The sequence below is a fragment of the Watersipora subatra genome, chromosome 1 (genome assembly GCF_963576615.1).
Source record: "Watersipora subatra chromosome 1, tzWatSuba1.1, whole genome shotgun sequence".
In the NCBI taxonomy this organism is placed as follows: Eukaryota; Metazoa; Bryozoa; class Gymnolaemata; order Cheilostomatida; family Watersiporidae; genus Watersipora; species Watersipora subatra.
This window is the reverse complement of record NC_088708.1, coordinates 61,090,247-61,117,470: the sequence shown is the minus strand read 5'-3', so window position 1 is coordinate 61,117,470 and position 27,224 is coordinate 61,090,247. Positions and strand designations below refer to the sequence as shown.

General features: G+C 33.6%; 1 protein-coding gene across 1 annotated transcript; it reads left to right on the top strand.

Annotated features, from left to right (window-relative positions):
• Positions 1-269: 269 nt before the first annotated feature.
• Positions 270-26,236, top strand: LOC137389911 (receptor-type tyrosine-protein phosphatase kappa-like). Its single transcript, XM_068076088.1, has 24 exons — positions 270-654; positions 1,160-1,272; positions 2,872-3,067; positions 3,861-4,232; positions 4,430-4,550; positions 5,332-5,444; positions 6,412-6,581; positions 6,807-6,891; positions 10,369-10,490; positions 10,709-10,793; positions 15,895-16,157; positions 16,299-16,412; positions 16,642-16,701; positions 18,194-18,319; positions 19,500-19,648; positions 20,021-20,186; positions 21,100-21,225; positions 21,462-21,504; positions 21,809-21,858; positions 24,292-24,411; positions 24,710-24,829; positions 25,138-25,286; positions 25,547-25,682; positions 26,186-26,236. The coding sequence occupies exons 1-24, from the start codon at positions 270-272 to the stop codon at positions 26,234-26,236; spliced, it is 3,435 nt and encodes a 1,144-aa protein (XP_067932189.1).
• The last annotated feature ends 988 nt before the right edge of the window (positions 26,237-27,224 follow it).

Sequence of the window (27,224 nt, the reverse complement as noted above, 5' to 3'; positions counted from 1 at the left end):
CAGTCTACCCTCAATAACTCTCACATCACTCAACCCTCAAGTACAGTATGAATGCTATGTACAGGCTGTATTATCACGGGGATATGGTCAATGGGGCAGACCTACCACCTTCTGGACTAAACCAGCAGGTAAGCTTGTAGTTAGCTGTGTCAGTTATGCACCTGCTGATAAGATATATTAGCTGCTTCGGTGCTATAGTTTGTAGCCTAAAGATTCTTAGAGACTGATAGAGAAAACATTAGATTAGGAAATGCTATTTTTGAGTAAACATGGTTTTTGTTCTAGAAGTTGAGTGGAGTTTCTCTGAGGAACTGAGAGTTAATGACAAGCTAGTAACCTTAACCCTACCAAAAGTTACTTACCCTGACTCACTATCAGGATATGAGAGTTTGTTAATAGCTGCTCAGATGTCCTCTATCATCAGTAGTAAACTTACTAGCACTGACATAGAGACCCGTGATGACTCATACATCACAGCACATCTTCCTGTTAGTAGACTTTCTGATAAGTTCACAGTTGGAGACAATAATACATATGGTGGATACGTGAACAGACCACTCCACATGGGCGACTACACATTTTATATTGGACTAAAGCCAGTTACTGAGAAGGTGGTTGATTTTACTTCATCTCCCAACTGGCAGGTAGAGATAGGTTAGTATGCATACAGTTTTCATATAGCTTATTATTTCTTTAAATAGCATTGTTTCACCTATTTGCCGCCAGCTATAGATAAATGTGTCAATGTAAAATTGAATTTTTTTATAGAAATCCTAAAGTTTTAGAAAATGCAGTTATTGTGCAAATGATGAATTGGTTCCAAAACAAAGATCTGGCTAGGAATGTCTATCGGGTAGCGCATTGTTTTTAATCAGCCAAGAAATATTAAATAAATATATTTTTAGATAAGGAGTAAAAGCTTTTCTGTTGAAAATAATATATATGTATATTTTAACATATTCACATACTATGTAGCAGCTACATTTATTGCTAGTTGTTGCTGTATTTTTGTTATTAGAGAATCCGCTTAATTTTATTCAGTAGCCAAAGATTCAAAAGACTATGGAAAGAATTGTAAACATTTCCATTAGTAAATATTTTTTTTAATTTATTTGTACACTTATGAAGACTTATTATTGCTATTTTTTGTGTTCTCTAGTCTCTACAGAACCTGTGATAGCACCTGTAACACTAAGAAGTTCAGACTCAGTACTTTTGGAGTGGACAAAACCCGGTCAGACAAAGAATAACTCTTATGTCATTGGCTATGAGGTAGGGCCATTATTTACAGTATCATACATGTAGGTCTTTCAGTATTTATTCATCTGATCATGTTTTATATGAAGTTACTCTCATACCTTTAGACTTGCCATCTACATGTCTTAAACCAGGTTAATATTATAAACTCTAGCTCAAAAGTCGCATATAAAAGTCTTAATTCATTTAAATTTCACCAGTTTTGTCTTATGAGTGTACCTTGCTACCGCTGCCCTCAATTTAAACGGGTTTAATATGTTCAAAGTAGTTCTTTCTTATGCGCATCTGAACATGACTGGGTTGCCTTACTCAGTTTTTCAAACAATAATTTTCATTATTCATTTTTTGTATGGCATCTCATTTTTTACTCTCATGAGCATAAGTGTTTTTAGACTGGACTTATAGCTAGACACAATCTATTTCAAATAGAATTGATAGACGAAAAATTTGGAACTTTTGCAAGTTTGGTTGATGTGCATCATCTTTTTATCACTGATGAGATATACATTATCCATGTTATTAGTTGAGAGCAAAATTTATATTTACCAGAGCTAGCCAAACTCTTTTACTGTAGTCTGATTAGTCATTAGATTGCACATATTGGTCGTTGTACAGTACATCTCGGTAGCTGTGAGAGACAAGTATGAGATCAGCTAAATTTAATGTGCAGTAGTAAAACTTCAAGTAATGGCCACCTTGCTAGTTTACATTCAATCAAGCCTTGCTTTACAATTTTTTCTCAATGAAACCTCTTTGACATGTGATGTAAATTTGCTAGAATATTTGTTTGGACTTTTCTAATTGTTGTTCAACTTGAAACACCACAGTTTGTTTAAAACTACAGTTGTGCAAATAGAGATTGAAGGACTGATAGAAATTAAAAACAAAACACAAAGAAAGTGAATAATTAATCGATTCGGTTAATTTAAACTGTATTAAGTGTAAGTAAAAGTAAGTTACGCTAGGTATTTATACTACTAACTGTATGCCAAAACTTACGCATTGCTGAGCCTACTCTTTCTTTCACAAGTCTTTAAGGTTAGCAAACAATAGAAATATCTTTGGCTAATTGCTACTTTATCTATTGGTTTTACATGTTATCTAAATTTACAAGTTTAGTTTAAAACATATTTTAATACAATGTATATGTTTAATGCTGCAGTATATCTTTCGATATAATGTCGCTATCATCGCTTATTGGGCTTTAGGATAAATCACAAGAAATATAATGTATTCTTATATAAAAATTTTCTCTAACATAATAATAGTTTTGATAAACGAATATGACAAATTTTAGATAAAAGTAACTTTGTTTGTCTATGTTTGAGTGCATTCCTTTTCACTTTTCTCTTTTAAAGTTGGTGCAACAGTCATTCAATTTCAGCTAGATGATCATTTTGTTTGCTTTCAGCTACATTGGCTGTTTGTCACAAGAACTGAAAGTTATTTTGCAAAAAACTTAAAAAGGATCTGATGAATTATGTAGCTTTACTCTTGTTCAACGTTTCTTGCTAAACCTGACGCCAACTTTTCTAGACCTCATAATTTATAAAAGTTTGAAGATGAGGTGTCAGCTAGAAAATTTAATTTTACGGTTGTTAATATATTTGACAGATTTCATGTTTCATCAGAAACAGTACATACAATCCTGCTGCTAATAGTTCAAGTTCGTATGTGACTGAAAATAACTTGTCAGCAAATGTCACATCACTATCTCCTCAAGTTCAGTACAGTTGTCATGTGAGAGCACATTTGTCAAATGGATATGGACAGTGGTCTAGGTATACTGTTTTTTGGACTAAACCAGCAGGTAAAATTTACTATGTACTTCCTATAGGAAACAGTATTACATAAATTTACCAGCAGGTAAAATCTATTATGTACTTCATATTGAAAACAATATTATCTTCTTTTGCACAAAAATATTTTACTTGAATTTCTAAAAGTACAAGTTAAGCAACAAACACATCCTACATACTTTTTCAATATGTATTATAGAACTATATAATGTTTTTTTTCTGCAATATGCCTTTTACCATTATTACTGAAATTTATTTATCATCGCGATGAATTTATTAGGTTGGCTAGCTTCTTTTAGCTGCACGATTAGACTATAGGTACAACAAGCTTTGACAATGGCTCGTGATATTTAATGTTTACCTGCTTTTTCCTGTCAAGAAGTTAATATGTCATTACAATTGCTCTTCTTACAACTGTTTTATGATATGAACACCAAAACCTATTACTGTTAGCAAAAGGTTTGTTCTCTAACTCATAATTAAAAGCAAATTGTTGTACTTTCTGCTGAACCGGTTGATGTTGTGTAGTTAAGCCAGTCTTATTATCTTGTTGAGGTAATGATGAGTTTGCTACTGGATGTGTTACAGCATAATCACAAGTTATTGTATCATATTTAATGTAGACTATATAGGTCTGCTTTCAAGATACACAAGCCTGGTTTTATTGTCAGACTTAATTTAATTTACATACTCTGCTTCAACTTGATAGTTCTTATAGTCATTTCAAAACCATGGTAAAGTTTTTATATTTTTGTATGAAACTCAGTGATATTTAGTTGGGATAAAAATCATTTATAATTTTAGCAATAAAGTGGAGCTTCTCTGAAAAAGAGCCAGTAGTTATTGACACACTAGTAACTCTAACCCTACCAACACCTCTCAACCTCCAATCACCAGAAGGATATGAAAACTTGTTAATAGCTGTCCAGACAAACTCCAGGGTAAAGAGGGAGCTAAGCAGTGCTGACATAGAGACCAATGAGGACTACTACATTACAGCTGAGCTTCCCATTAGTAGACTCTCTGATAAGTTCACAGTTGGAGACAATAAGACATATGGTGGATACGTAAACAGACCTCTACACATGGGCGACTATACATTCTATATTGGACTAAAGCCAGTTACTGAGGAGGTGGTTGATTTTGCTTCATCCCCCAAATGGAAGGTAGAATCAGGTGGGTTAGACATATATCATACAATATCACAGAATATAGTAAAATTAGTTAAAAATGGTGTAAATGCTGTTGTAACTGTTGTTGCATTAGGAACTCCTGGTATCTTAAAGTCTTAGCCATAATGAATTAGTAGAATAGTAACATCATATCAATGCTATCTGTGTCTTTACTGTATATCATATATTTTTACTGTCTAGTAGCTAAAACTACGAAGAAAAGTAGAAGTGAAGGTCTCTCTGGAGGAATAGGTGGTGGCCTTGCTGTTCTTATAATCATTGGGATCACTCTAACCCTCGTAATCCTTCGAAGACACTTGAGGTAGGCTGCATGCTCTGATGAAAACTTATATCAAAAACTTTATTTTGAAATATGGCAATGTTGCACTTGTTAGGGCTATCAGATGCACAGGTTAAAATGAATAAAGTATACCACAGTGCAGCTGGCAGTGTTGTAACTGTTGCTTTGCATAGGTGAAAAGTTGCTTGCTTTTAGCCAGCTATCATTGACAGAATTTTCTAGAAACTTCTATACACATGTTTTTCCTCTAACTAGTATCATGTCATTTTATGTCTTCTATGTCGAAAAAATCAAAAAAATTAAGTAGATGTATTTGGGTGCATTAATACATTGGCAGGTCTAAGATCTCTTTAACAGAAAAGGCAAGCTTTGTTATTTTTAATTGACTTGTGTCTTACAACCATTCAAATTTACAAGTTGGTAACACCTACCTGTTTTAAAATAGAAAAAACAATGAAAGAGCAGTGGATACTCAACGAGCTTACTTGGAAATGAGCTCAACCACTCGTAAGTACTTGCTATTTTTTATGAACTTTGTCTGAAAAGTCAAATACTTCTTAAATACTAATGCTTTGGCAGTTCATAAGTATACAGCTTACAGTTTTAATGGGCAGATGCTTTTAGATTCTCTGCATGCATATTGCAAGGGTAAATGTTGTAAAATATTTGGAAATGCCTATTGGTGTATCCAGATATGTGATAAGCATTGGTTTAGGCCTACAAGTATTAATAAACTTAGAGTAATTCTCTATGCGCTCTTTTAATGATGGGTGATCAGCTTGATGATAACTCTATCAACCAGAGGATTTTCAGAAAACAATTCTAATAAAACATTATCAGCGTACACTGAACAGGTTGGTCAGGTCAGGTACTCGTACTCGCTAACCATGAAGTGGGATACAACCAGCATCGCGGGTTAGATTGCTGACAACTAAACAGGCAAGGCCAGCTTTATTTCATTTTACACTGTAAAACATCACTTGATCATTCACCCAATAAAATGAGTCATTGCTTGAAATCTTTCTGCAGAGTTTTGGAGTTTCTAACCATTACATATTACATACAGTAGTTGGTTACAGCTAAGCTGTGACTCAAAACCAGCCAGTAAGCTTTTTGGCTAATGCAATCTCAAAAACTTTGAACAGTAATCATTTAACAGTAACAGATCATGTCATCAAACATAGTCAGCTACCTGATTCCATATACTGTTTGTGTAAAACTATCATAACTCTCAATGGTATAACGTTGAAATTTATTGTCTAGTCATTGTAGGGAATAGTACAAAGTTGTACAAAAAGTTGAGCCTAATTTTAATGTGTGTGTTTTCTGAAATCTAGGCAATAATATTGTTATGTGTTTTACACAGCACAATAAACACCTATCAAACACTGCTATGCACATCTTTAGACTGACTAGCTGTCTTTAATGTGAAATCTTTAGGAACACTATTCATTTACGGGTAGACTTGTAGGATTTATTTTGCAGCATTGGTTGCTTTTAGTTAAACTCTAAAGTCTTGTTTTCTTAACTTGTAATGAAAGCCACTCTTATAGGAAACGATGCATTTAGATTGTGAAGATAGAGAAATAATTTATAATTTCAGCTTAGGCTTAATCAAGGCCTTATATGAACGGTTGGTAAAACCGATCATTTAAATATATTTCTAAATTATAAAAGATGCTTTGTTACTTAAAGAAAAGGCTAGATAGAGTTTCCCCATCACAAAGCTTCAGAGAAAACATAATGAGTCATTGTCAGCTGCTCACTAACCAATTATATATCAAGATGCACTTGACTAGACTTAACATACCAAGTGTACCATTTTAATCTGATGTTGTCTGGACACATAGTTGAGATAAGGCATCTCTTCATGTATCTGTAGAGGAGCAAGCAGGAGAGTCACTCGTTCCTTCCGAAACCAACAACACTCTCCATGCCAATCTTGATGCAGAAGCTTCAAATGCAACTTCTATTCTTCTCTATGAAGTCCCCATAGCTCGTCACCAAGGTGATGTAGTAGACTCTGAACAGGCTCTTGATGATGACCCACTAGTAAGTATTTAGGTATATATTGGGTCGCCTCCTAGCGTTTGAGTGTTCAATACTATATTGTATCTAAACATTAGGTTGATAAATAAACAAAGTTTAGTATTATTGCAAAAGAGAATCTTTGAGAGTTGTGGTTCTTTTTTGTTGTAAAGTTAAATTGAACAGTTTTATCAACATATGATGTAGTTTTATAACTCTGTAAAGCAATACATTATCATATGTTTTCAGCCCAAAGATATTCCTCAGATGACACAAAAAGATACGAAAGAGGCCAAAAGAGTTAACAAGAAATGGCTTAAGAATATTACAGCAAGTAAGTTTATATTTCCATATCTTTCATGTTTCATATTTTGCACATTTTAAGGTATGATATTATAAAGCATTTCTTGACTGCTGCCCCAATGTGTTGAATGAATCCTTTCATTAGCAGAGCTGTATCCTAATGACCTTGGAATTTAATCAAAAATTAAATCTGTTACAAACTCATTTGATTAACAGCAAATCATATTTGCATGTCAAATGATATCTAAAAATGAAATAAATTGGTTGCCTGATGCCCACAGCTCAACTCTTAAACCACAAAGCATGATTTGGAAATGCTTGTTCGGCACAAAAACGATTAAGGAGCAAAACAGATATTCAATAAAATATGGTAAGCTGCCAAAATTCCCCTCCTTTTTTCAAATACACAATAATTTGTTCATTTGAACAAATGAACAATAAATGAGTATAACTTTATATATATATAGCAGCTGAACAATTCAGTATTTTTTTAATTGCCTTTCATCTATAGAGGTGTTTAATATGTTATGTGAAACATACTATGCACCTATATTCTCATCTATGGAGGTGTGTAGTATGGTTCATGTGTTTTTTGGTATAAGAACAAAAGTATGTAAAACATAGATTTTTAAAAACAATCAAAAAACGAAATTACATGACATTAAAAAAATAGTTATATTTTATTTTTATCGATCACTTTATGCCATTACACTTTAGAAACAAGATATGAAAGAACTTTGTCTTTGACACATTTTGAATCCGCTTTTAATTAAAAAAAAAATTTATTTAGATTTTTTATTAGACGAACATTTGGCATAAAACTACTTTAAAATGTTCAAATTAATTTGATTTATATCGCAGTGAAAAAAGTGGTTGCTTGTAGTTAAACTTTGAAGTCTTGTTTTATAAAGTTGTTCTGAAAACCACTTTTATAAAAAATAATGCATTGGATGTTAGATTGTGAAGAGTGAGAAACAATTTATAACTTTTTATTTATTTATTTTATGTTGTCAGTATGATTAACTATATCATATGTATATATGTGATTCCACCGTTTTAAATATAAGGACCCTAAAGCACTATAATAGTATAATAACATAATATATAATATAATATATTAATATAATAGTACCATAATAATAACTTGCATGTCCTTAGTTATAATGATTAGGTATATTCTGAGAGTAATTTCATTATTATTATTTAATAAAGTATTTTTCTATTACTATTATTCCTTCTATTATTATTATTATTGCATAAACTAGCTGTAGATCATAAACTAACTAAAATTCCTTATAAAAAATGACAAAAATGTTCAAATTAGCAAAGGGTAAGATCACCTAAAGATCACCTAAGTTGTCAGTATGAATAACTATATCATATGTATATATGTGATTCCATCGTTTTAGATAGATTGACCCAAAAGCATTATAATAGTATAACAATATAATATATTAACATAATAGAACCATAATAATAGTTCGCATTTCATTAGTTATAATGATTAGGTATATTCTGAGGGTACTTCCATTATTAATATTTAATAAAGTATTTTTATATTACTATTATTGCTTGTATTATTATTATTGCATAAACTAGGTGTAACCACAAATTAACTAAAGTTTTTATAAAAAATGACAAAAATGTTCAAAGCAGCAAAGGGTAAAGGCATGAAACGCTTAAATTGGGAGATGCAATTTTCCTATCATTGTGTGATCGAATTTCCGCAGAAATATGCACTGATTAATGATATCATTGACAGAGCTTTCTAACTAACATTAGGTTGGTTTTTAAGCATGCTATTTATCAGACTGCTTCCGTTGGTTATTTTACAAGAGCTAAGCTGCTCGGGATAACATAAAGGTATACTTCTGTTTTATAACTTGTCAATTATCTAACAAAAGATTGCATGGGAAAATGTTTGTTAATAATTTGGTCTTTGTCAAGTTCAAAACCAAAATCACTTATCTTTTTAAATGAAATTCCGTATCACTTGTGCATTTGTTCAAATCAATTGAAAAGAAAACTCACTTGAATCCCTACAAATGAAATTTGACATAAGCATTAAGTATTCAAGTATTTAAGTCATCACCGGTCTGAACACAGCTCTGCTTATCAGCTTATCTTAAGTTACTTTTCATCTTAAACTTAGAACTGGCTCTTGATTCTGAAGTAATTTAAATACATACAGAGCTGCTGAGCTTGCTCATGTTTGATTTAGTGATGTGACATATCAGTTATTCATAAACTTCTTGTTACATGTACAACCTCGCACAGTAATGCTACTGTCTGATTTTTCACGTTATCTTTACCCTTTTTCTTTCTCTCTCTGCTATTAAGATTTCTTACTTTTATTTATAATTTTTATTAGAATTATTTTCTAACTTCTCATGCTTAGCACTTGTGTAATGCTCTCTGTCAATCAAACTTTGCGTATTTACCCAATTTTGAATTAGATTTGGTGACCCTGGTGCAGGCGTGTGAACTGTACAAATCTATATGAGCAAAGATTTTCAATGATTGTTACCATTTTTCTAGTATAGTAGTATTCAACAACCATTTGGTGCTGTTCTAATCAAAGAATTTTCTTGATGCATCACCTAGTTAATAATCTGTAGTGTGGTTAGCATGTACCTAAACTTCACCAACTGATTGATTTTATCAAGTCACTTATACTTGGTGGAGATATAAATGACCTTGTGTGCTTTGACCGCTGGCTTTTGGGAGCTTTTAAGTTGATCAATTGAACAACCAAATTTTGAAGTCTGTAGAGCACGCTTAAAATATCACTTATAATTTTAATGTGTTACTCGGTATTGCTGTCTATCGCTCTGCTATACTCGTTTTTCATAAAATTAAATAGCTTTCGATAGACTGTAATAGTTCTAGAGTAGTCAGTTTTTGAAACCACAGTCCAGTGATAAGTACCGTAATGTCTAGCAAACTATACAAGTCAGCAACAAAGCCTGACAACTAATTCTTTCTATATATTACCACCAAAGGAAAGAGCTGAGATTACATGTTAGGCTGAAAGATAAATTTTATGATTCGATACACAAACCAAACCCTGTCAGAATTTTCGAGCCACTTTGTTTGGCAACTTACAGAATGAAACCAGTGCTTAAAGTCTTTTTTCCCGCATTGCTACAAGTATAGGGGTAAGTTTTCCACCATTCAACACATGACTAGACTTATAAATGTTCCCTTAACAAGTTAATTAGCTAGTCATTTCTCCCTGTCTAAGACTCTTTTTATTTTTAAAGCTACTTTCCAAAAGTTGTTCACACTGGCCTTTAATAGACTTTTCTTCGGAATCAGTTTCTTTTCTCTTTTTAGGAAGTCAAACTAATTCTAACCATATAATGTACATCTAGACATAAGTGCATGCTTTTAAAAAGTGCTACATAAATCTTCAGTGTTGTCTACATGTAGACTGTACCAACAGAGTCAATTTATTATGAACAACTATAAAGTTATAGATAACAGTTGTAACTTTGTGTGCTTGTAGCTCCGAGCAGTGATGAGTATACTAAGTTGTCAATAACTGAAGTTGACACTCATAAGTATGATATATGTCAGCCTTCAGGAGCCTCCAAAGACAGCTACTTACAAGATGAGGTGGAAAACAGGGTTCAAGATAATGCAATAGCATATGAAGCAGTTGTTATTAACATAAACAGACTGCTGTTGTGTCTACCATACAGCTTTCTCAAGTTTATACAATTACTTTGAGATGAAACTTAAAAGTTATGTCTCATATTAGCCATGATCAGCTTTACCAGAGTAACAAGTAGTCTTTTTTTAATCCTGTTATGCAAAAAAATTAATGCAATTTCACTCTTTTTCAGAAGCAAGATAATTTGATGATACTCCAAACTGATGAGCAGCAGGCAAAGGATGTCAGGCCAAATCAGTTTAGAGACTCTTCTGCAAGTAAGTCCATATTTTTACTGATTTTAATAACCGTGGAATACGTCAATGTGTGACATTACAAAACAGTTTTGAACTATGATGTCTATGACAAGGTGATGAGCTCTCTTTTGTGTTTGAGAGTTGGTTGTTGCTTAATTCAACGGTGTGCCATATCGGTCAATATTTACCCTCTTGTTACCCTGTGGGATTGGCTGCTCAACTGTTGACTAAGTAATGTTCTTATCTCTATTATTAGATTATTATTATTATTGTTTTTTCTTATTTAAATTATATGTTTATCATTAATTGATGTTTTTCTTTAACTTTCATTTCGCTTGTGATCAATGTGTGATCACATTTGTGTGATGCATTTTGTGTGATCAATGTGGTTCTCCTTGTCTACTAAATTTTTTCTATCTCAGTTTGCATCTATTCAAAAATGTTTTACCATAGCAACCTAATGCGAAGTTATAAAATTCTGTATGTATTGAGCTTCATTCCGATTAACATCTTGTGTTCAACGACAGGCTGTAAAGAATCTTCGGAGTGTCTTTACTCGGCAATTTAGAACCAGACCGATTGACCTAGAACTTTGTAGCCTTTTCCCTCAGTATTTCATTTCCCTCAGAGCAAGCGCTGCCAATTTTTCTCTCTGTGTTTCTGGCTTGTGAAATTGCTCTAAAGGATCCCGGACATCCAGCTTCAAAAGTGCGAACTTGATCATTCCCTCTGGCTGAAGTCTTGTGATCCTTTGCGCCGGTCTAACTCTTTTCATGTTATGTAGCCAGGGCTCAGCCGAACTCTTTTGGGTATGCATGGTAGCGCTTCAGCCAGTCTTAACACAGTACAGATGACTGGCCCTGCTGCTCGACTTGATGTGTGACTGGGCCAGTCTTTAGTAATCTAGTATGGTCCTACACATTGGGCTTGCAGTTTACGGCTGACTCCTCACTTTCTTGTTTTGTGTATCACTTGGAATCAGCCGCTAGGGACATAGAAGAGTGGCTTTTTTGGCACTTGTGACCGGTTTTCATCGGTGCCTGTCAGAATTTGCTGCGTATGACCTCCAGCTTCTTCTGCATTTCTACTACATACTCATTTGTCATGCATAATTTTAGGCTGCAACTTTTAATACAGCTCAGTCTCCGTTAGTAAGCCTGGTGTCTCACTCTTTGTCACTCGGTCTCTCTGAGTTTTGTTCTTTCTGCCACTTGTAAGACAGTTGTGAGAAAATACCCAAGAGTTTGATGGCTTGGGTAGAACTAGAATACAAAAGATACAACTGCTGCTTCGAAAGTAAAAAATCTGCAGAGAGCCTGTACTTCTATACTTAGTACCCACCGCTCATTTATGTAGAAAGACAACACATTTTGTTAAATATATTTGTACAGCGTAGAGCATGCAATAAGTACACAACTGTTCCACATTGAGGTATTCCCTTGATCTGTTCTCCTTGGGCATAATCACTTTTGTTTAAAGCTTTTACCCTGTCAAACTTTTGCCGGAAGCCTATCGATCTTTCCGGCAAGTGCTTGGCCGGTTGCTCTTCTTGCCGACAGGCGCTCTTTTTTTAGCCCAGTGAGGACAAACCTCTTCTGTCAGCTCTGTAGGAGTAAACCAATTTTTTGCCATCTACGTAAAGCTGTGGCCATCTGGATCACTAAGTGTCTGGCCAAGATATTGATCAGCAGGCTTCCTTTACATAGTTTTAGTTAAATAACTAGTTGAAACTATCTTAGCCAAATCGTTATGTTCATTTAATGGAAAACTAATGTCAAACTGAAAACAACCCAAATCTTTACTAAATTGTTTCATTAGTGCATTTTTGCTCACACTTTTTCTTTCCAAATCTTTACATTTCTGATTAATGGTTTCTGACGGAGCCAACGCTAGTTTTTACTCCTATTTTTGAAGTTTCATCTCTTTTTGTTTTGCAGTAAAAACTTATATAATATTTAAAGAATATCAGATTTTTCTGTCAGCACTTTTTGAGTTGTTATCTTTTAACATCGCACTCCAGTGATGAACATCGTAATGTATAACAAACTATACAAGTCAGCAGCAAAGCCTGACAACTATATCTTTTTAAATACCATCATCAAATGGAAGAGCTAGCGGAGATTACTTACTAGGGTAAAAGATAAATCTTATGGTTAATGACTAACCTAATTATAAAATCTGCAAGCAACTTGCATAAAAAGCATTATGAATCAAGTCTGCAATTAAATAGAAAAACAGCAAACAAAGAAAATATACTATCAATAAGGATAGAAAAGTGTTTTTAAATATTCATACTGTGGCAGAAGCTAGCTGGCCCTTGATTCAAAACAGTGCCACAGATGCCGGTCGACCATGACTTCGCTTAACTTAATAAAAAAAGACCAATCGGCCTAATGTTGGCTGGAGGAAAGTCAGCCAGCCTGCCTTACCCAAGCCGGAGTGGCGAGCCTAAAATTATAAAAGGAATCGCAGAAACTTTGTTGACACGCGACTGAGGGAGAGCTCAAACAAGAACCTTACATTATGTTGTGTCATGTTCTATGCCATACATTATTATTATATTGATTAAATGTATTCATTTATTCAACTCAAAGTGGCTGGTTATTTTGGTGAAAAAAGCAAAACGTTTTGAAAAATATTTTATAGGGGCCATACTACAAAAACGAAACCAGCCAACTTGACATGAAAGTCAGAACACTACAGAGATTGAACATGCTTTGACATTGCACTAGTCAATCTCATATGATTATGGTGGCATGTTACGATTGCGTCAGAACAGTGCCAAACCAAATGGCCATTTTTCAGAATATCCTTTTTATCACACGCAACGAACAACTGGTATAAACTCGCTATACATCACGATTAACATTTTTCTGCTCTGCATATATAAACAGCAATATGGAATTCCGGCACGGTGAGCTTAATGACTTTTTTTCAGAAAATGCTAAATCAGCTATGAACCCATGCGTTATTGAGGAGGATAAGTTGGAGCACTTTCTAAACTTAGACAAACAAACTGGTGCCATGTACCAAAACATGGCAAAATTAGAATACTTGTCTGAGGCAGTAAGGTAACTACCTAGAAACATAGAGCTTGTAAGAAAAATTGAAGATGAGGGATGTTGTGACTAGGCTGACTAACACTTTTTAGAGTACTGCTTTAAAACCAGCAAAAAGATGTTCTAGTCAAGTCTCATCTGGTTGACATTCAAACCTCCAGCTTTACTTGCATGCCCTACAAAGAGCAGTAATTTGGTACCAAGCAAACCAATTGAGCTGGTTCACCGCCTTCAGTAGAGTCATTGGGCTTAGACCTATATAAAGACTATGACTAGTTGGGTGGCAGAACTACTGTAGCTTTTAAAGATTCTAGCAGAAAGCTTGTCTAGTCACTCGCCCCCGCACCAAGGGGAGTGGGTCGAGTGACAAAAGACACTTGTCAGATCTTCCAGGTCACTGCAGAGACTGATGTATATACTAGGGGTACATACTGTTGGGTCACGGCAGAGACTGATGTAAATACTAGAGGTGTGTCTGTTACTGAGGACTGGCTTGCAGGAAGCTGTTAAAAGAAAGTTTTTTTGGTGAAAGCCTTTGCTGTCCAAAATATAGATGTCCAACCAGCCAAAAAGAAAAAGTGCTTCGCTTAGAACGGTACATCTCAAAAAAGACGTGTACTACATGGCAGCAGCTCTAAAAGAAAAATAAGCTAAAGGCTGAGTTTGAGGCTATTTTACAAGAAATCTGATGGGTTTCTCCACTTCATCTAACAGTTTGTAATTTTTGCATGCCCTGCACATGGCAACCTGTGAGTAGAAACCAAACAACTCAACACCATGAGAAGTATGAGAGCGGATTTTATGGAGATGTAGTGTACCACAGCTATAAGCCACAGCTTTTCCAGGACTGAAGTTTGAGTACTGCCTTGCAAATATATTCATTGCCCGCCAAAAGCTGGCTACGCAAAAAACCAGCAAGAGTACCATGTTGACGAGGGAAAGAAAAGGTAGCCTTGGTCAATAACATTAACAAGAGAGGAGGCGCTGAGCTAAAATTTGTAGCCAGATCCCCCAGCATACAGAAAAAATGTTGTGGTGGTGCGAATGCGAGAACAAATGAGAGTCTGACAACAAATAATCGCAATTTTTGAATGGACGCTGCCAAGGCAACAACAGATGTTGTCACAGATACCAACATGAGCCAAGCGAGCTGAGATTTGCTGCATTAAATATTCGATTGCTGGAATTTTGGCATCGTCAACATTTTTGTGGGCCCAGCTTTTGCTACCACCCAGCATTCTACTAGTCTAAGAGCCTCCATGACCTCTAATAGACTACAGTGTGGTGGATGCCAATCAAGCCTTGACCCATACTAGTGCCACAATCTGCCGGTCAAAACTTGACTTAACCTAATCAAACAGAGTTACAAACTAACATGTCCAAGGCCTTCCAAAAGAAAGGTAACCATCTGGCTTTACCTGAGTCAGAGGGGCAAGCCTTAAGTTATAAAAAATTCTTGAAACGACATACAACTGAGATGCTATGGGACTGTTAGATTACTTTGTGTTTTATACTATGTTGTATTTTGTTATTTTATTGATTTAATATATTCATTCATTACAACTTAAAGTGGCTAGTTGTTTGAGTGCAGAGAAGGAAAGGGTTGCACAGCAGCCTTTACAATACTGCAACACCACAAATAAAATAGTTATAAGAAGTTACAAAGCAAGTATTGACACACGCATATTTGACAGTTGTGATACATAACACTCTTAGGTTTCGGTTAGTAGCATAACATATAGGAGTCTTCCCAAATGACTGATCAGTGCACAATAAACTTTCTCTGTCACAAGTTATATGATATGTATGGCATCTGATAAAAAGAGTCTATTTATCCATAGTCCATATAGTCTAATTATTCACTAAGTTTTCAGATAGACTGCTGTAGGAAGTCAATGATAACTCTAATCATATGTAATCATGTACGTATATTCAGGCTTTTCTTATGACAAAACACCAATCTTTAATCTTATATATGCGTGATTCTAGCAATTGAATGAATTTATTTGCAATCAACACTCTAATGCACTTGCTAAATTTGTTAAAAAAATATGTGTTTTCAGCGGCAAGCGGCCCAGGGTATATTAAAATGTCAAATATCAAGGGTGTCAACCAAGAAGTTGCCATAAGCCAGACTTCAGAAGTTTATGAGGACATTGACCTTTACGATGAGGTTAAAACCAGAGATGAAGACTCTTCAACTGTATATCAAGGACTTGATGCTGGAGAATGCAAACAGACCAGCAAACAAACCTGTGCTATATTATCTACATATCTTTCTGAGTTTACGAAAAACAATCGAGCAGCCATCTCTGAACAGTTCAAAGTCAGTTATAATTGTTTACAGTTCAAACATTTATGTGTGATTCATGTTAGAATTTTATTTAATATAATATTTACTTTAAAGACATAATGGATTTCTAGTCTCTGAACACACTTGAAAACCTTACAAGTATATTCTTTCAAGAATCTGAAAAGCTTAGAGAAGAATGCTGTGACACTTCTGAGATTAACGGATGAGCCAAACAGCAAGAAGAAAGATGAGAGTTATGCCCACTACGCTGATGCAACCATGCTCAAAGTACGTAGCCTTTCTTAAGTAACCAGAACCTTGATAGCTCACTATTAGACTCGTGTGAGCCTTTACATGGTAAGCATAGCAAGCTGTTAAAGTGCAGCTAAATGATGCATTGAATGCTATAAGTAACCACCTTGAAGACTTTTTAAATGCATTTGAATGTAAAATAAATGTTCTGATGGCGTATTTGTGTGATAAATTTTGTTTTACCAAGTAAATCATAACTTTGTAGGGAATGAACAAAGAAAACACTTACATTGCATCTCGAGGTAAGATAGAGACACATGAGAAAGTAACTCTTGCTATAATAGTGCATGTTGATGTATATTATGAATAGTTCTTAATAAAAATGAATACAGGACTCCAGAAATTTGTTTTGGTTTTGACAAACTAATAACATCAGTTAAAGTATTATAGCAATACTCATTTATTTAATTTAAATGGTTTTTCATTGCATTCAACTCTTTATACGGACTTTAGACTATTTTTCTACGACTAGGAAACCAGATATATTAACAAAGTAATATGTCTGGTTTCCTAACCTTAGAAAAAGCATTCTAGTAAAAATAACTCATTTGCAGTACTACCAGCACTTCTATTAAACCAGCAGTTTTTAGCAACTTCTAAAGAGGAGTTAAAATTGTTTAATTTTTGTTAATGCAACATGTTTTCATAAAGCTAAAACCTTGAACTATCTAAAAAGGTCATAGGTGACCACTAACCACTAAATTATAGCAATACAACAGTTATTAAACATTTATGAATAGAAGATACATAGCAAAAACTATTTGACTCTTTTTGACTTCTAAGAACTTTTCAGAAAGAAAATATCTGAAAACCAGCTATTTGTTTATGTATATTGTAGTAGTGATGTTTTCAATTTTAATAGAGAATCTTTGTTTTAACATACATGTAGCTTTTATTAGCTTTAAACCAAGTGATTTTCGTTAGTCGACAGAATTCATTAGTTTTGACAGAATTTCATAAGAGAGAATTATTATAGTCAAGAAATCATTCTTAGAAAGTTCATCCTATTGTAAGAAGACTATTTCACTATTCTATGTATAGGATGTAATGTTATTTCTATCAACAGGACCAACTCAGGCAACGAGCAATGATTTTTTGTGAATGGTATGGCAAGAGAAACCTAGTGCTGTCATAACTGTTTATAGTCCTGAGGATGCCCTAAAGGTAATTATGTTTATGTGGACAGCAATAACGTAAAAACAAAGAGCTTTCTAGAAGGTACAGTGTGATAGTAAGTGAAAACTGTTTACAAAACACTGTTCATAAACAAGAGTGCATTTCATAAACAAGATAATGCTGCAATAATCTGTAGTATATACAAATTTCTTCTACATGTACATACTTTTGTTCCCAGGCTTGTCACACTGTGGAAGCATCGCGATTACAATTGCACACAAAACCTTTTGGGTCTCAATCTATATCCATATTTTGTGTCAGTATACATTGTTCATAATGGATATTGCATGATTTTGTACTTGATTATGTATGAGTTACTGAAAGCTGATTATGTATAAAAGTCAATCATTACAAACAGGCAGTCTTATATATGCTGGTTTGGTAGGCTGTGTTCAGTCAAAGGTTGCATTTAGATCATGACGTGAATAGGAATTTACTAACAGGTTGTTTAGTAATTGTAGTCAAGTAAAAATAATCTTTGTTACAGTTCGTCATTAAATATGCTTTTATAAATGTGCTTTAAAAGTGTTTGCATGATCATCATGGCGCACTTATGTTAAAATACTGTTACACTATTACAGACTTCATCTTTTTCTTACTGCCCTGAGACACTAGGCTCTTCAGTGAACTTCCAAAACTTCAAGGTCGTTTTACTTGCTATGGAGCAGAAGTCTCGATATGTTGTAAGGACACTGAAGATTTACAAGGTATTTACACAACTTCTCCTCTGGCCATGATATTTTTCAGTTGTATTGCTTTTATAAAGCATTTCAATTAAATAATGAGTATAGTTTGCCACATTCGGTGATATTTCTGTCTTGACACATATGTAGCACGAGTTTGTAGTTATTTTACATATTCCACTAGATGTACTAAAAATCTATTATCGTAGCTTTTATAGCCATTGCACATTTTACATTTAGTCAGTGTTGTTCACCAGTTGATGAGTAACATAATAAGTTGTGGCATTATATGGTCTGTTCATTTCAATTACCAAATAAACAAGACTAAGCATGCAGCTATCTAACTGAATCAATGATCATATTCAAAATACAGTAAAACACGGATAACTCAAACTTCAAGGGACCGAGCAAAATTGTTTGAGTTATAAGAGCGTTCAACTTATCAAGACAGTCATAAGTGCACGTATTCATCAGTAGATACATGTACATACTGTATACAAACTATATATCAATCAAAAGCATAGATTGCTTGTTGCAAGTTAAAGGGTCTCTCGTGTGAAGTTTTAAATATTTTTAATCAGAAAGTATAGATATTTTTTAACACTTGAGATTTGTTTGTTGCTTTAGGTGATGTGACTGCCAGGACGTTCTCAGATTAAAATTGGCAAAACTTGATCGTGGTTAAAACGCTCAGAAAAAATACATTTGTGTTTTTCTACCGAGCGTTTTAACCAAGATCAATTTCGCAGTAAGTCAGTTATTACAAAACTGCTTTACTATTAAAACCCATTATCAATTTTGCCGATATTACTTTAAAGTTATCCAAATTTTACCTCGCTTTTCTTGCATTCGGAGGGCTTATCGCTAAGCGGATGTTTGGTAAAATTTGATTTTTGCAAACCTTTAGAAAAGTCGTTAATGAAAATATTTGCCGATGTTGGTAATAACGAGGCCTAAGAACTACTAAAAGTCAATGTTTATCTCTATGGCTTAGAATAAAGTGATATTCTAAAGCGATAGTAACAACCGTCTCGATAGCCGTTTGGCAAAAATCTGTTCGAGTTAACGGAGTTTCGGTCGAGTTATCTAAAGCCATTTATCATCGCGTGGGAACGGACCAAGCAAATCCATTCAAGTTAACCATGTGTTCGATATATCCGAGGGCGAATTATCCGAGTTTCACTGTACCTGTCTTATGTTGTAGGAGCAGGAAACTTTCACTGTGAGACAGTTTGAATTTCCACCTAGAGATGAGCTGAACTCTGCAGTAGAGATGAACTCATTTGTAGAGTTTGTTAGAAAAGTGAGGTGTCTCTATAGTGGTCATGGAAGTCCAATCCTTGTCCACAGCAGGTACAAAAGTGACACATTAGAGTACAAGTTTCATTGCCTTCTTAGTATTATGGCTGCTTTTTCTCCTACCATAAAGCAGCTATCCATACTTAATGATACTTTAGGCAATATAATGTACCTTGCTTTTAACACATGAAACTTATCTGTTTCTATCAGTAAAGTTGGATGACTTTATTGCGCAGTAATGTATGGATTCAGCTGATCGATTTATACAACTCAATTCAAAACACTAAAAGCCATGTCACATCACGCATGTTTAAGATTTATATGAGACTACATAAAAGTTAATTTGTTACAATGTGCTGAAGCTTGTTTCCACTTAAAAATTTCAACTATAACAGTTTTTGAGTGGTTAACAAAATATACTTGTAGTTGTAACAATGCTATTTCTGACATATTTAGCGGTGGAGAAGAGATGTCAGGAGTTTTTATCGGGCTCAGTATTTTGCTAGAAGAAGCTGAAACAACCGGTACTGTAAATGTTATGGAATGTGTTAAAGGAATGAGAGAAAGAAGACCACAGCTGATAAAAACAGAGGTAACTAAAGTTTATTTAGAATAAAACATTGTAATTTGTATTTTAACATTTAGTTTTGACCTTCAATGCTCACATATTGCAAATACTCAGAAAGTTTATCACCTGCAGAACTACAACCAAGCCTTCTTAGTGAGCTGCTTATTACTAAAATATCTAACCTGAAGTGTGAACAGTCAAACATATGCCATGTAAAAAGTTTGTGCAAAAGGTTTATGTTATGCCAACAATAAACATCAAGTCAGTAAAACGGTTTGTAGAGGTATTTACATGTATGTGATATGTGATATAAATCTATGTGATATGGTGTTAGATGAGTATACTGTTTCATTAGACTTATCATACTTTGTTGTGTTTATAGTCAATAATAAATTACTTTCAGTTCAACATAACAGTAACATATATAGCTATTAGGCTAAGTATATAAAATTGCGAGTTATAATTGCATTCATGTATATAAACAGTAAAATTTACAATCTTCCTCACCACTACTGCGTTTCAAATCTTCAAAATAAACTCATTTGAAATTCTTTAGGTCATCATTTTAGCATTTACTCTTGGAGCATTATACTTTTTAATAAGTTTGTTTATTAAGTTATCAGTTTAGTATTAAAGTCTTTATTGTATTAACACAGAATAACACATTTTAGGTGCTACTGTACATGAAATCTTCAAAACAATTTAATCCATTTAAAATGATTAGGAAATTTATAAAATTAATATAGCTTTTAAAATAGCTCATTAGTAAATAATTATTAATTCAGCTCATCTTGTTTAAGGTTTTATTAGTTTTTCCATGAAATGAGCGGTTCAAGGTATAACAATTAGTTTGCACTTTTTTAATGTTCAAGAAAACTGCTGATAGCATCCCCACATTTCTACTTATCTGTTTGAATATATCATTCAATGGTTGTAGACAGAGTATAGTCTCGTTTATGAGGCTTTGAACGAAGCCATCCAATCTGAAGCTTACGTCTGTGAGAGAAAAGCTCTCAAAAGAAAACTAGAAACAGAAAAGACTTCAAATCTCAATGAGTATAAGGTTGAGTTTTAATTAATTTATTCAATATTCTCATCAAGAGCCTTTGCAGCAGTTAAGCATTAGCTCATACCATTCAAGATCTACTGAGTTAAACATACAACAGTAGAAATCTAAATCTTTAGGAACCAACCTTTGAAGTACTTTGCTCTTGCTATGATAGTCATGGATATACTGCGTATGTATAATCTCTGTGCATGATCTAGGAGTTTTTTTTTATAATCTCTATTTTTATGCAGAAAATAGAGATGGTAACTGACCAACGCAGACAGCATACAAAAGGTAAGAGTGTTATTTTTATTTTTTTATTTGTTGGTTAACGCAAACATATTCAGTTTTTGGTAAATATTTGTAAATGCTATCACTTCAGTTTGAAGCTGCTTTTAAGAATCAATCACTAATCTATAACTAATGTTCTAAGATTTTTGCATCAGACATGACCTGCTTTACCTTCATTTTGACTTTAGTCAAAGTTTCTACCTACTAATTACGGTAATTGGCTCATTACGTACTTCCTTTGTTACAAACATACCAATACTACTGCTTCTTAATATCAATTTGTTAAGTTTAGTATTAATGGTTTTAGATAGTTGGACTGACTCTGCAGCAATGCTCGATGGATTTTACTTCCTTGATGTGAGTGTTCTGATATATTATGTTGATATGAACTTATAATGATATGTGAGACAAAATGAAGCACTCATTCTGAGAATTAATTACAAGGCCATCTCAAAGAAATGAAGTTTTTTAACATTGATTTATAGCAATATAATGCTTGGGCTTCGGAGCGTGCTATATGATGTCAACGTTTGGAAAACAGGCCATACATGCATCAGCAATGTTTTTTTTCCTAATGGTTTTGGTAATGCAACAACCGAATATCAAAAATCAATTCATCTTGTCTCATAATTTGTAATGTGCACATGTACTTTGTTTAGAATAAGTTAACACAAAGTCTATGAATGACATTACTTTTGCATCCAAAACTATATGTGCACAAATATTAAAAACTTACTTTGCCGAAGTATAAATTATTCAAACTCAAACACACAATAACAGAAGATATGACATAGAGCAGTAGCTACATAAATTTGTTAGCAAAGCGTAGGTTACAAATAAAATATACCATTGATCAGTAGTTGAGCTAAAATTATTTGTCATTAGTTTCACAATATATATTGCCGATGGTACAAGTATGAATCTTACACACGGTAAAACGTTCAGACCCATAATTTACTTTTTATCGATTTAGCAGCTTGAAAATTGGCTTCAAGCTTTTTTACGCATCTATTCATTTTAAAGTTTATGCAACTGACTGGTTAAAATTATTTGAAAAAGAAAAATTAATTGTACTTTTCTATAGACCTAGTTCATACTCGATGAGCTATAACGTGGTAGGAGTAATGCTATTAGCTTATGCTCCAGCAACCTTTAAACAGTTACATACATTTGCTTATCATGTCATAAGGACCTTTGAGAAGGGAATGTAGAAGTAGTATGTGACAATGGTGAATTTTTCACAAGAATAAACAGCATATTCTTAAACATAATTAACATATATTATTTACCATATTTGGTCACTTTGCATACCACTATGATATGCTAAACAAATGGTAAACAAAAGATCTAATCAAATAATTCTCTTTCATGTCTTTAGAAAAAGAAATCTTGCTACTTTACGGTACAAATTTCCTCACATAAAGAGCAACCTGTAACATATACATATGCTTTCTGACTGGTAGATATGATATTGTGTTTTACAATCCTTATGCTTCATTTTATCTGTTAGCGAGTGCTACCAGCAATTTTCAAGTCAATTGCAACTTTCCTTTTAATCTTTAAAACAGATGAGACATGTTTTAGCTTATGCAAAAGCTAGTTTAAAAGGCTATTAAAAGAGCACCCTCAGGATACGATTACCCTGATATACAGTTTTTTCACCTTACAAAGTGGAACTTGATGATTTTTTCACTTCACCATGCTAGTTTTATTTCACCGTACAAATTCAACAAAACTTTCACTCAGAATAAAATTTGGCAGTTGGTGTGCTTATTACGTACTTCGAAATAAAAAAGACGCCGAAATGCTGTTCGCCGAAAACATTTTTCCAATGGTTGAAAAAGTTTCGATAAACGATTTTCTTCAGTTCAGCAATTCTCGTGCGTAAAACAGTAATATTTTTCCTTTAAAACCAGTAGACAAGTTAGAGTTGCAATCACGTCAAACGGAGAGTCATGATCAGACAACTTCTTTTAACCTGCTAACAAAAATCCATTTCATTACAAAAGCAGTATCGTTCGGGGCTTTTTTGCCAAATTAGGTTGAAAATGGGTCTAATAAGGGTGGCTAAAATCGTATTGGAAATGAAGCCAGAAACTAATAAATGATAAAATTTAGTTTAGTAAGCTAAACTTATTTAAAGTGACTTTAAAGTTTATATTATACGTATCCCTGTGTTGAAGGTATGAACTCTACAATACGTACTGTATATAGCACATTGTAACGTTACACTTTAATGCAAATCATAACCAATAAGTATACTAAATATACTAAAGTTACTGTAGGGTACAATAGGTACCAAGGTTAGCCCACTATTTTAATACTAACTTTTAATATGTACAGTATTTATATAAAATGTTGATGAATTTTACCAAGGGATGTATGCATTATATAACTACTATAGTTTCTATACCTCTCAGTACAATTTTTTCACTAATGATGCCAAACCTGGAACAGATTAAAATTGTATACTGAGGGTGCACTGTCTGTAAAAACATGTCTGCAGTCACACAGTCAATATGCTGAACACCGATGACTGTGCTAAAACCTTTAAGCTTATTTAAACAAAGTAACCTGCCAATTTATACATTTCCAGAAAAGCGAAATAAATGAGAACCTAAAGACAAGGTTTCAGTGGAAAAGACTTGTTTATGCACAGTCAGACTCGTATGCAATATAGATGGCTGTGACAAACTCTTCAAACAAATTATTTAAGGGTATTCACAATTTCTACTACCTTCCAACTTTTATTCTTTTTATGATATTCCTGAGCACGTCTTATTTATATAGAGTTACAGAAAAAGAGACCAGTTTATTGGGGGACAAGCAATAGAAGATTATCAGTCTGAGGCATTCTGGGAAATGACAATATCTAAGAATATTCAAATCATTGTCATTCTGGACTCCCAGGTAATGGTTGACACTACCACCAGCTTATCTGCTCATTTATCATTTATAATACATATTTATAGAGATTACTAAGTTGCTGGTGCTTATAACTAGATAAGTTAGTACATGTATTACAGTTAAACTAGGCTTGAATATAGAGAAACTATGTGATCAACTAGGAAATGGCCTCGAAGTTGCCTTTTGCTGCCTCTACAGATATATATTTTTATAGATGTTTGATTATTGTTTAACTGTATATAACCGTGATGCAGTTTATTGTGTGACTAGCTCTTTTATTCTAGCAAACAATTTTTTGCAGCAGATGAGTGGATTCTTTCCTCATTCTGATGAAACCTCTGTCTCCTTTGGCAAAATACTTGTTGACAGAGTTAATTCAAGGTGCAATCAGATGATAGAAGTAATCAATATAACTGTGAATGTGAGTCTCTTAGTCTGTACTTCTATTACTTTTTCATGGATCAATAATTATAGAAATAAACACATTATTGAATGAAATGTTTTATTAGATCATAATCATACACAGCTGGTTAACCTCTCATATTTAAAAAACTCTGGCTAGCAATAGTATTTTTACACTAAAAATAATCATCTACTGTGCAGACATATTCTAAAACAATTCAAGTCAAGTCAATGTAATTTTTGATGTATAAAGTATAAGGTTTTTTAAACAGTAAAAACTTAGGCAGCGTCATCTAGAGTAACCTAGAAGTTGAATTGAAATTACAGAGTCAACCAGTTCTCTTCATGAAGATCAAAGTTTGGGCTGACGGAGAAGTGAAAGGTCTGCCGGACTACAGTTCCTTGCTCTACTACCTAAGTGCTGTTGAAAGACAGGTTCCACATGACACAGAAGGAAAGATATGTGTGATGGACTCGTAAGTAATAACTGACTCAAAATATGAAACTAATAAGATTTAAGCAACCATCATTTACACATCTAAATAAAGACCTTGACAATGCTCTTAGCTTATATCAGTCTTAAATTTACATAAAATGAACAAACGTGAAACTGGCACATCTCAGAAATATGATCCAGCTGCCTAACTGTATTGTTTCTAAATTCACAATAAAAAAATATTGTATCAAAGTCTCATTGTCACAGCTTCAGCCAGATCAAAGGTTTCTCTAATTGTAGAGAAAGTGGGAGAAAAGCAGTCGTTTTTGTAGCAGCCTACAGCGCCATGGAAAAGGGAAATACTGAACAATTGGTAGACGTTTATGGTTCAGTTCTGGCTGTGCGAAGCAGAAACCGTAACTCTGTGTTTACCGTGGTAGGTGGCTGATCATTGGTAGATGCCTTCATATTGTTGATTGAACATTTATCATTAATCTTTTAAAACCTGCAACTTTGTAGAAAGCTAAACAGTATTGTTAAAATTATCTGCTTCGAGGAAAGTTGTGTTTGCATATTGATGTATTACAAAAGTATGGCGTCTGTTGGAGTAGTGCGATCCAATTCATTGTAAAATAATGACATTTCTAACAGCTATTTTTAGAGCCGATGTAAAAAGGTATAATTTTGTCACTTGAGTCTCTCATCAACCATTTAGTAAATTATATATAGTCTGTATTTTATTGCATAGCTATATTCTAATAATCCTTATAGTACACTCACACTTACCTGAGTCATAACATCTAGTATAGGCACTTTAAGGGTGGAACCCTAAAATTACAGCAATCATCATGTTGTTTCATCAGATTTTTACAACATTCCATCAAAAAGGTTCAAACAGATGTTTATGATGTATGCAAGTGTGAACCTTTGTTTTTACAGGAGGACTACTTATACCTCTACAACTTGGTACTCTTCTTTCTGAGCACATAGCTGGACTCATCAACATTTTCTTCAAAGAGGGATTACGCATGATCAGATATATCACCAGTGTCTATATCTGCATGAGTTCTGATCGTTCAAGTTATCAATTCATTTAAAAAGACAATGAGTACTTACGAAGACTGCACCTGCTTCATCGATACAACATTAATAACTAAAATAATGCAGTAACTAAAACATTAATTTGTTTATAACAATTTATCTTTTTCCATACACATTTGTATTAAAAATTTCATCATCTATTTTTATAGATTTAAATTTTATCGATAATGGATACTACCATTTGGTTTCAAAAGATGGGAACATTCAGTGTGTTTTTATCAAATGTAAAGATATACATTTACTCTGCATGTCATGCTTTATCTAAACTCACTTTATGGATAATAAACTAAAGATTTGTTTCTAAATTGTCTGTGCAGGTTACCTTCTTAAGTGTCTGCAGGTTACCTTATAAAGTGTATGTACAGTTTACTTTCTAAAGTGTCTGTGTATGTTAACTTTTAAAGTGCTTATTACATGGGACAATATTGAACAAATTATTGAAGGCAAAGATGGCTTTAAGATCAGAATTAGATTACATATAGCTGTGGCGCGTTAAAACTTGCTTTGGTGATCTTCTGATTGAAAACGGAAAGTAAGAACAGTTTGCGCTCAATTTGATAGGCCAGTTTAAATATAAAGATAAAAATATGCCTCATACTCCAAGCTAAACCAGTATAAAAGACCTGTGCAACTTTTGTTTTGCAGAGAACGGTTTTAATACGGCAAGCGAGTCAATCAACAAAAAGATTTGTTTTCTATTGTACATTAAAAACATGGCTATGGTAATAGAGTTGGCAAGATGTAGCATCAATTGTATTGTTTTTTGTTTAGAAGCTGGCAATTTGGTAGAAACAGAAAAAGTAAAAATAGCAAAAGAAAAGATTAAGAAGCAACTCGTTTAACCTCCTTTGTAAGGGAGCCTCCTTTTGGAATAGTA